Source organism: Cavia porcellus, unplaced genomic scaffold (assembly GCF_034190915.1).
Source record: "Cavia porcellus strain 051 isolate PalLab524CR breed Dunkin Hartley unplaced genomic scaffold, mCavPor4.1 scaffold_5, whole genome shotgun sequence".
In the NCBI taxonomy this organism is placed as follows: domain Eukaryota; kingdom Metazoa; phylum Chordata; class Mammalia; order Rodentia; family Caviidae; genus Cavia; species Cavia porcellus.
In genome coordinates, this window is record NW_026947488.1 from 1,847,326 (window position 1) to 1,857,367 (window position 10,042).

At 59.8% G+C, this 10,042-nt stretch overlaps 1 protein-coding gene across 1 annotated transcript in view; it reads right to left on the reverse strand.

Annotated features, from left to right (window-relative positions):
• The window catches only part of Ntsr1 (neurotensin receptor 1), a 42,369-nt gene extending 35,619 nt beyond the window's left edge, over window positions 1-6,750 (reverse strand). The window contains exon 1 of the mRNA XM_003462814.5: window positions 5,620-6,750. Within this exon, the coding sequence (XP_003462862.1) occupies window positions 5,620-6,333 (714 nt within the window). The 5' untranslated portion in view covers window positions 6,334-6,750. The remainder of the gene's footprint in view (window positions 1-5,619) is intronic.
• Window positions 6,751-10,042: the final 3,292 nt, after the last annotated feature.

Genomic DNA, 10,042 nt, shown 5'->3' on the forward strand with positions numbered 1-10,042 from the left:
CTGTCCTGAGGTCTTGAGACCTCGTCTGCGAGTGACCGGCTCACAGAAGTCACACTGTGTCCTTGGAGAGGAAAAATCCACAGGGCATCTTAGCCTGAATATGGACAAAACTAGGAGAGCCCACACTCGGTACCAGCGCAGAGGTGCAAACCCGAGCACCAGAGCTGCTTCGGGACAAGCCGTTCCTCAGGACGCATGCCTGGTCAGAGCCAGCCCTGGCCACTCCAGGGCCTGCCTGCTCCCTCAATGTCACCCACCTCACCCCAGGGACCGCCCGTTCCCAGGGGAGGCATTAAAAAGATCAGGCTGGACAGCCCAGGCCAAGTATCCCCAGGCTCTGTCTCCAACTATGAAGTGTGCAGGTGGCTGTGCCCGCTGCTGTCCCTTCTGGAGTGGGATGTGGATGCCCCTCGGCCTGTGTGCACACTTGCACCCTCCAGCTGCCACCTGGCCCAGGGCCAGATCAGGGCCCACACCCACACGGCCAAGCTTCCCTTCCTGGGTGGGGACCCCTTCCTCCCGGGGGCAGGTCCTGGTCATCTCCACCTCCTCAGAATCACCTTCACTGTCCAGAGCCACTGCCCAAAGTCCAAGACCAAAATTCATAAGGTAAATTCCGTATTCTCAACCCACAGCACCCCCTCCTCCCTCCCTCCCTCCCTTCCTCTCTCCCTCCCTCCCTCCCTTCTTCTTCTTCTCTCTCTCTCTCTCTCTCTCTCTCTCTCTCTCTCTCTCTCTCTCTCTCTGTCTTGCTGTCTTTCTGTTTGTTTGAGCTGGGGTCTCTCTATATTGCCAAGATGGACTCCATTGTGGGGTGTCCTGCCATGCTAGTCTCTAAAACTTTCAGCATGAAAAAAGACAAGCACATATCACCCCCCAATCAATACTTGATTTTTACATTCTTGAATCTGTGGCCGGTCTTACCCTACCCCTCCCTGTCCGCATCCCTTTCCGTAGCACACATTTCTGCAAACCTGACACCACATCATTTTGTCGGTCTGAATGTAAATATTTGCACACACATCTCTGAGAGGTAAGAACTATTTTAGAACCTATGCTCACAATAGCTGCACAAGAATAAATATTAGCCTTGTGCCCAGCTGACCCATCCCCCCATCTCTCATGCCTTTGCTTCGGATTTAGGGGACACTGGGCAGCGTGCCCTGAGCTGGTCCCTGTGGCCTGGGTTTTGCCTGGTTGCAGCCTATTGGTACATGGATGTCATCCTGTTGTTCTGTCCCCGTGCATTCTGGGACTTCACGGCTCTGTGAAGGGCTCCACTGGGTTCAGGGTTGCTGTTTGGATCAGAGATGTCACAGGGATCGTGAGCAAACACCCGCACTTGGTCCCAGCCCGCTCTCCCTCAGGACATCAGCCTGAAGGCGAAGCAGGGCACAGCTGCTAACTTTCAGCATCACACGTGGTGGTGTCCCAGTGTCCATCAGCCAGGGCGGGCTGCCAGGGACACTGCCCTCCTCACTGCCGAGCTGCTGAGCTCTGTTCACACGGCAAAGGCAGGAGCGTGCTCTGTCTCCTGCCCCAGCGTGGTGCAGGCTCTTCAGGCTGCAGGGTTAGGATACAGGCCCTCAGTCCCTACCAGCTGCACTCAACCTGGGCATCCTTGGGGTCCTCTCCTTTCCTCTAGGAGCTGGAAAATATTCCAGGTGCAGGAAAGTCCCATGAACAGCATGCAGATCGTCGGCTCTGGGTCAGACCTGCTGCTTCTGCCCCGCCATTCGGTCCCCACCTAGTGTGTGCTCCGCATTTGTCACTGCTGTCCTCCAAGTCGGCCACCCTCTTCTCTGATCCCTCTGACGGTCGGCTTCAGACATCCTGCTTCCTAACATGGAGGACACCACCTGCGGAGGGGGGCTCAGCGTGGCCTGATGGCATAGGACAGAAACATAGAGAAGATGACCCGGGTCTGGCTTTGTGGGACCAATTCTCTCACTTGTGGAAACAGGCACAGCTGTCTCTCCCTCCTGGGACTTGGTCAGTGCTTATGGCACGGGTGCCCAGTAGCCTCGTGACCCAGCTGCCCCAGACCCCGGGCGGCGGCTGTAGGACTCCACCATCCCTTGAGAATCACAGCCTCGCCCCCATGCAGAGGCTCCAGTCCCTGGATGGTCAGGTCCAGTGGCATCGAGAAGCAGTGCTGTTAGCACTGAGTAGGAAACTCCACGGATTCCAAGACACAAACACTTTGGTGGCAGGGGACCCGGATGGTCCCTCAGCTGCAGGGACGGCAAAGATGCAGTGAGCACAAGGGCCCTGGCCTATGCCTGATGGGACCATGGAGGGGGAGGATCCCAGGAAAATGGTTTAAAGATGCCACCCTGATTTGTACCCCCTCACTGTACTACCCACGAGTGTCCAGAGCATGGCCCATTGGGCCCTCCCACCTCTGCTGCCAGAGCACATGGGTTTTGTCACTGGCTTGAACATCATGAAGCTTGTGGCTGGAAGCTGGGCTGTAGCCCCTGAGACTCAGCCCCTTGCAAGCATTGCACCCCGCACCCCACATCCCTGTAGGGACAGACCCTGTGCTCTCAGGGGAAACGGTGACCCAGGGCCCCCAGGTCCTCTTTTGTTGGCTAAGCTTCAGGCCAGGCATGCACTGTGGGTCCCACTGTGCAGGTGTCCGAGTGGGCACAGGTTTCTGGGTGAAATCTTCATGCGCATGTGCACCTGTGCATGGTACCCACACAGACCCGTGTGCGTCTACTCTGTTTCTGTCTGCACGTGTGTGTATGTGTATGTGTGCCTCCATGTGTATGGACACCTGTGTGTGCAGCTCTGTGCATGAGCACGCAATATCCCCTGGGCCTTGGAACATTGGGCTGGGCTTCCTGGGTCCCAGGTAACCAAGAGCCCATGCAGGGACCGCATGATAAAGCTGGAGCCCATGATGGACCAGCTGTGGACCGGAGCTCAGAGCTGTGGCCATGTTATGTCTGCCCTGGGCCAGTGGGTGCTGGGCTGGATGGAGGGCCTGCTGGGGTAAGATGAAGCTGGACCAGTCCTCTGCTGTGGTCAGATCTGAACCAGACACACCAGTCCCCAGGCCTCTGCCACCACAGGCTGAGCTCTTGGTCTTCTCCATGCACACGCACTCCCTGGATGCTCCCTGGACACAGGACCCTCCTGGGCTGCAGGCTGGGCCACCAGCACAGAACTGCGACACCTGCAGTCAGAGCAGGAGGCTGCCCAGGGGCCGTAGAGCCACAGAGGACTCAACAATAATCTGTGACCACAGCCATGTGACAGCCCTGGGGGACCCCCAGCACCCCTACCTCCTGAGCTCCTGGCTCCTGCTTTGAGAGAAGTCTGGACCCCTTGTTCTGGCTGCCGCTGCCCTCTGCCCTGCTCACTTCTGCCCTGCAAAGCCCAGACCTCTTCCACAGTGACGATGTTAAGGGGGTCAGAAACTTTGCCACCAGCTTCCAGCTCATCCCTAAACACACCTTTTGTTTACAAACGCCAGGACAGACTATCCCTCACAGCGCACCGAGAGAGGCCCTGGTTTTGGAAAAAATGATCATTTTATTGGCCAGTGGCCCAACACTTCCAAACACGGACAACCAGGGGAAGCATGTGGATGAGGGTGTGTGGCCTGCTCAGGCCGGATGCTGGAAAGCAGTGGACATTTGCAGATCGCCGCAGACAGACTGGAAGCTCACTGGACATCATGGCCCGCCCCACCCCACCCCAAACGTTCCTAACACGGTGGCCATAAGCACAACTGAGGAGCACCCAGCCTCTCTGCAGGAGCCCTCTCCCCGAGCCCACGGAGCAGCTTGTGCCTGGGCCCCTGAGAAGCCTGGTCAGGGCTGTTGGTGTCCTTGTAATCAGTCACTCCAACATCATGGCCGAGCCCTTCAAAGAAGCCTGGAAACTGAGTTCTCTGAGGGCACCAAAGGGCCCAGCCAGGGCTGAGAAGCGCTTGACCAGCGCTGTGTCTGCCACAGGATGGAGCTTGTCCCAGGGGGGATGCTCCACAGACTTTCCTGAGGCATGAAATGGCCAAGACCTGACCAGATTGGCCTGGAGGGTGCTGAGCAGGGAGACCAGACAAGTGGCACTTTGGGAGCCACTGCTGTGAGCCACAGGAGTGGGGAGAGAGGGACACCTGGGGGTTGAGGCCGAGTGGCCTCCCCTGCCACCCACTCTGCTGTTAATGTTGGGAAAGGACCCAGAGAGCCGGGGGCCAGAGGGACGGAACTGAGAAGAGGCTGCTCCCCAGGGGCTATGGCCCACCTGAGCTGACAAGTGGCACCTTTGGAGGCCCCAGGAGCAGCTGTCCCCCCAGGCCCAAATGCTGGAGTTTCCTCCCAAACAAACATGATCAAAGCAGGAGCTTGGGCAAAGAAATATGAGCCCCAGCGGCAGCAGGGAAGGTAATTTCTCACTGTTTACCACACACGGAGCCCCGTTCCCGTCTGCCTGTGGCCCGTGGTGTGTGAAGGACCCTCGCCAGTAGAGCAGGGTTCTGACCCCCTGCTCCCAGCCTGCTCAGGGCCCACCACTCAGGGACCCTGTGGCCTGAACTCTGCGTGCAGGATGTCCCTATGGCCACCTTAGAGGCGGCCAGCGGAGGGTCAGTCACGCCCAGCGATTGACAGACAGATGACATCCCCCTCCCCAGCAGCCTTCTCCCCAGAGCCACACTGTCATGCCGAGGCTCCTGAGGTAGCAGGATTCTGCTGAGAGACTACGTAGGGCTCAAAGTGGGAATGTGCCAGCCAGATGGGGACAGCTGGCTGCCTCCCTGCTAGTATGGCACAGCGCAGAGACCCTGCCCAGCTCCTGCCCTGTGACCCTCTGCCTTCTTTACCCACCCTGGCCGCAGGAAACTATACCCTCCAGGTCGCCCAAGTGCTAGAGCCAGGATATGCTCCAGAAAGCTTGTTCTGCCTCGGCTTCCTTGTAGACACCCTCCACCAACCTCAGGGCCCCTGCCTGACTGGCCTCCCTCCCGCGCTGACCCCCATCTTGCCAGGCACCCCGTCCAAGCTGACCCCCATGGGGTTCCCAAGACTCTCTGCCTTGACTCCAGCAGGGCTGTTGGCCACTCAGCTCAAGTTTTAGTCACACCACGCCCCTCTACACCCAGACATCCCACCATCTTCCCAGGAGGGACACTGCCACCAGCAGCAGCGATGACACTCCACAAGGCCCCGAGCTCAGGAACCTGCAAACCTCCCCAGGGTTCTCTCGTGACTGTCGCCACCCTCTCAGGCCAACGTCAGGAACATTTGTTTTGCAGGTAAGAAAACTAGCTAAACTAGAACCAAGATGGCAGCTGATCCCCAGGCTCGGGGCGGGGCAGGACAGCCCGGAGGCACTGGGAAGCCACACAGGGGGCTCTGCCACAGAGGACAAGAGGTTCACAAAGCCCTCTGAGAAGCTTACGGAGGGCCTGCTCCTGTGAAAAGCATACTTGGGCTCCCACTGGATGCCACAGAGCTCAGATTATGGCTTCTGGCCCCTGGATGAAAAGTGGGAAGAAAGGGTCAGGCTGCCCAGAGGTGCTCTTCTAGCCACCCCAGTGACTGCTCTCCGGCTCTGGGCCACAGAGAACACCCCCGTGGATATGAGGGAAAGGGAAGAGGCCCTCACCTGGATGACGACCTTGACAGTGGCCGTGTCCACAGTGGGTGTGCACACCAGGCCCCCGGGGTGCTGGCCATCGGCACTGCGGTTCTGCTGGCCCATGGTGAAGAGCATGGGCACGGCCAGCAGCCCTGAGGCCAGCCAGATGGCACTGATGAACTTCTTGGTGCGGCTGCGGGACATGAGGGTCTTGGCCTTGAAGGGGTGGCAGATGGCCAGGTAGCGCTCCACGCTCAGGCTGGCCACGTTGAGGGCTGTGGCGTAGGTGCAGGCGTCCCGAAGGAAGTAATAGCCTCGGCAGACAGCGTCCCCAAAGGCCCAGGGGTGGTGCACCCAGATGAAGTTGTACAGCTCCACGGGCATGGCGAGCAGCAGGATGAGCAGGTCGGACAGCGCCAGGCTGCCCAGGTGGTAGTGCACTGTGCTCTGCAGGCTCTGCAGCGACTTCTTGCGCGCCAGCGTGAAAGCAGTCACTGAGTTGCCCACCATGCCCACCACAAAGAGCGCCAGATACACGGCGGTCACCAGCACCTTGGAGTAGATGTCGGTGTTCACGTCCAGCTCGCTGCTAGGTGCTTCCAGGATGGGCTCCGATGCGTTGCCGGAGCCGTTAGCGAAGCCCTGGGCCAGGAGCGCAGCCTCCAGCCCAGCTTGTGGTGGTGGGAAAGGCTGGGCGCCCTGCGCCCCAGGGGTGCCAGGCGCAGAGCTATTGAGGCGCATGGTGGGCACCGGGTCCCGGCTTTGTCTCGGTCTCTGGCGCTGGAAATCCGGTGAGGATGGAAGCGCGTCGGGCGGTGGCAGATGAACAGTAGCCGGCGCGGAAGGCGCTGAGGTGAGGGGTGCGCCGTCCAGCCGGGCAGCGCGGGACCGGGACCAGACCGGAATGTGCCGCCTGCCCGCCCGGGAGCGCTCGGGCTCGCTCGCCCGTCTCTGGCCGCTGCTCGCCTTCGGACTCCCAGCTCTGGGTTCCCGGCTTCACACTCGGCGGCTCCACGCTCCCTCTGGGCTCGGCGCTGCCCGCGGTCTCCAGACCTCGTGGTCCCCGGGCTCCAGCTCCAGGCGGGCGGGGAGCAGTGGCGCCGAGTGAGCGGGGCGCACGCACGGCTGCCGGCGCGCTCTCCTCGCCCGCGCTCCCCGCACCGCGGCCCCGCACGCCTCCCACCGCGCCGCGCCCTCCCGGCTCCTCGCGCCTCTCCGAAGCCCGCGGCTGCGCGGCGCGCCCCGCAGTGGGGGCGGCGGAGGGCGCTGTCCCCTCTCCGCCGTCGCCCGCTCCCCCAGGGCCAATGCGGGCCGGGCGAGCGTCCCAGGGAAGAGGTTGCGGGAGGGGTGTGCGGGATGCTGAAATTTTCCACCCCGCACCTGGGCCGGCCTCCTCTCCCCAACTTCTCCCGCCCCCAGGAAGGGAGCTGCTCCGGGTTACGTCCGGCTCATTAGAGGTCTGCGGCTGTAATGGGAAGGCGGGGTCGAGGAAGCTTCGTGCTGGCAGTGCTGGGGCTCCGCACAGCTGGCGGGGCCTCCTCCTCCTGGGTGCCTGGGGGCGCCAGAAGCGAGCGCCCAGGGAGGCTCCAGCACGGGCAAGGCTGGAAGGAGGCCAGTGAGGGGAAGCGGAAGGCAGGCAGACAAAGGGACAGCCCTGCTCCTAGAGGCCCAGCACCAGGGCTGGCACCCTGGGGTGTCTCATGCTGCCTTGGTATGAACGGACTTCCCTGCCCAGCGGCCCCTCCTTACCACCTGGACTGGGTCATCAGCAGTCACTTGCAGAACCTGGGCTTTGGGAGGGACTGGCCAGGCCTACAAGTGAGGGGTGCAGAGGGGAGGAGCTATTGGTCAGTCACACGCTCAGCTCCTTTGGGCTTCTCACAGGGGACCTGCCCTAGCTTGGGCCACTAGAGGATGAGGTCTTGCAGACACCCCTGTCCTCTGACTCGCAGGGCTCCTGCCAAGATAGTTAGACCCCAGCTTGTGTCTGCCTGTGCCAGCTCACGGTCCCACACCGTCCCCTCAGAGACCTCCTCTCCTGCATTCCTGCTGCAGAGTGGACTCTGGGGTGTTCAAGATCAGCAGGAGTAGCTTGGAGGCACAGCCCCAGAAGCCTATCCTGTCCCTGTGTGAACCCCTCGGGCTGCGGTTGCTGTCCTGGGAATAGGAAACCTGGGCAGATGGGGGACGGAAGCGAGAAAATCCCTCCCAGACCTGGGTCCCAGAGACCAGGCCCAAACTGGTCAGTAGGGCCTCGTTCGGGCTAATGAGCTTGGGGCTGTGGGCCCCTATTTATTCTGTTCTCTACCTGTTTGGGGTGGGCCTGGTCACCCAAACTGTGACAGTCTCATCAGGGTTTCTTAGTGCATAAAATCAAGCACTTAACAGTAAGCCTTCAAAGGAACACAAATGGTCCCTTTGCCAGAAGCCAGTGCGGTGGCTCAGAGGCCCACAGGGAAGGTTTGCATTGCGGCCCTTTGCGTTTGGGCCAAGTACCTTTGCTTCTGTGTCTCAGAGGTGATTCTGGTCCCCTGCGGCTGCCTGGCTTCACCAGGAAGGGAAGGTTGTGGCACAGGCTGCAGGCTGTGAGGCAAGGTGCCCAGGTCAGCGCAAGTTAGTGGGCTGGGAAGCTCTGCCAGAGTGGGCTGGGTTTGTTCTGGAAACCACTGCACCTGTGAAAGCAGGCCAGGGTCTGGACCTGTGTGTCCACACCACACCCACTCCTCCCTGGCCTTGTGGTATCTGCAGTCACCGCCACCACCATGGGCTGACTGCCATCTGTCACCTCAGTCAAGAGCCCCCACAGCGGAAGACCTCTGCCAGTGGCCACTGGGGTCGGTCCCCTGTTAGCCAGGGGCTGCAGCTGCCTGGGAGAGGCGGCAGGCAGAAATGTGCTGTCCTGGCTGTTCCGTCTCACTGTTTGGTTTTCAAACTCCTGACCTTTCAGCTAAGCTGGCCTGCTTTTCAAAGATTTCCTTCCGAGGTAGCCTAGGAGCTTAAAAATCATAAATGGCAACTTAATACAAATATTATGATAGGGCATTTGCTTAAAATCACCTAGAAAATGTCACCTGAAGAGCTTTGTTCTGCACACAGTGGGTGCAAGCCTTAGCTGGGGGCTCCCTGGTGACCGCTCCTCCAGGCTATTCCAGAGCCTTCTTCCTGCCTGTACTGAGCCGAAAGGCTCAGCAGCCGGAACCTTTTAATTCCAAGGTGTTTGCTGCTTTCTCTCTTTATTTTCCCAGAAGGGAGCCCTCCCTAAACAGCTCTGTCTCTCTCCTTCCCACTTACTCTCTCTCTCTTCTTCTCCCTTCTCTCACTCTCCCCTCTCTCCCCTTGTTTCTCTCTTTCCCTCCCTCTCTCTTCTCTCTTCCACTGGGGATCAAACCCCAGGCCTTACACAAGCGCTCTACCCACAAGCCACTCGGCCAGCAGTCCCACCTCAAGCTGCCCCACCAGTGAGCTGCACTCAGCCTCCAAAGAGCTGCTTCTTAAGAAAGTACTGGGGAGCTCACCAGAGGGCCAAACGACAGTCTGGCTGCACCCACAATCTCACTGTGGTCAGGGCTGGCCTGACCCCCGCGCTGATACACCGAACCCCAGTACAGCCTCGGGGAGGCAGAGCTCTGCCATGTGACTGTTTCACTGTGAGCTGCTCCAGACCTGCTGGAGAGCCGGGGGGCCCCTACCCTGGACCCCAACACTTCACATACGTGCATCCAGCCATGGAGTCTGTGTTTCCTGGATGCATCTACATGTGGGGACAATTTTAACTTTCTGTGGTTCCCTGTGTGACGCAGGCAGGACGGAGTCTGCCCATTCCTGTGTGTGTGAGTATCCATGCCCAGGTGAGAGTCTTGTCCCAAAAGCCACCGAATGACCGGTCCCTCGGTGGGTGCTCCCCAGAGCTGGGTCCTTGCTTGCTCTGCTTGCTCTCCCTTCCCATCTCTCCAGTGCTGCCCAGGCCAATCGGTGTCCACCTCCTCACTGTGTCCAGGGAGGCTCCCACATGCGAGGGAGCCCGCGTCTCTTCAGCCCCTGCACCTGCTCAGGAAGCTTCCCAGCCCACTAACTTGCGCTGACCTGGGCACCTTGCCTCACAGCCTGCAGCCTGTGCCACAACCTTCCCTTCCTGGTGAAGCCAGGCAGCCGCAGGGGACCAGAATCACCTCTGAGACACAGAAGCAAAGGTACTGGCCCAAACGCAAAGGGCCGCAATGCAAACCTTCCCTGTTGGCCTCTGAGCCACCGCACTGGCTTCTGGCAAAGGGACCATTTGTGTTCCTTTGAAGGCTTACTGTTAAGTGCTTGACTACACCGAAAAGATTAAGCTCTTGTGAGCTTAATGCCTTTGTCAGTTACCCACTCCTGTGTAACAAAACACTGACAACTTAGTGGCTCAAAACTACACACTGCTATTACTGTTGTTATTTTCCTGTAAGGCCACAGC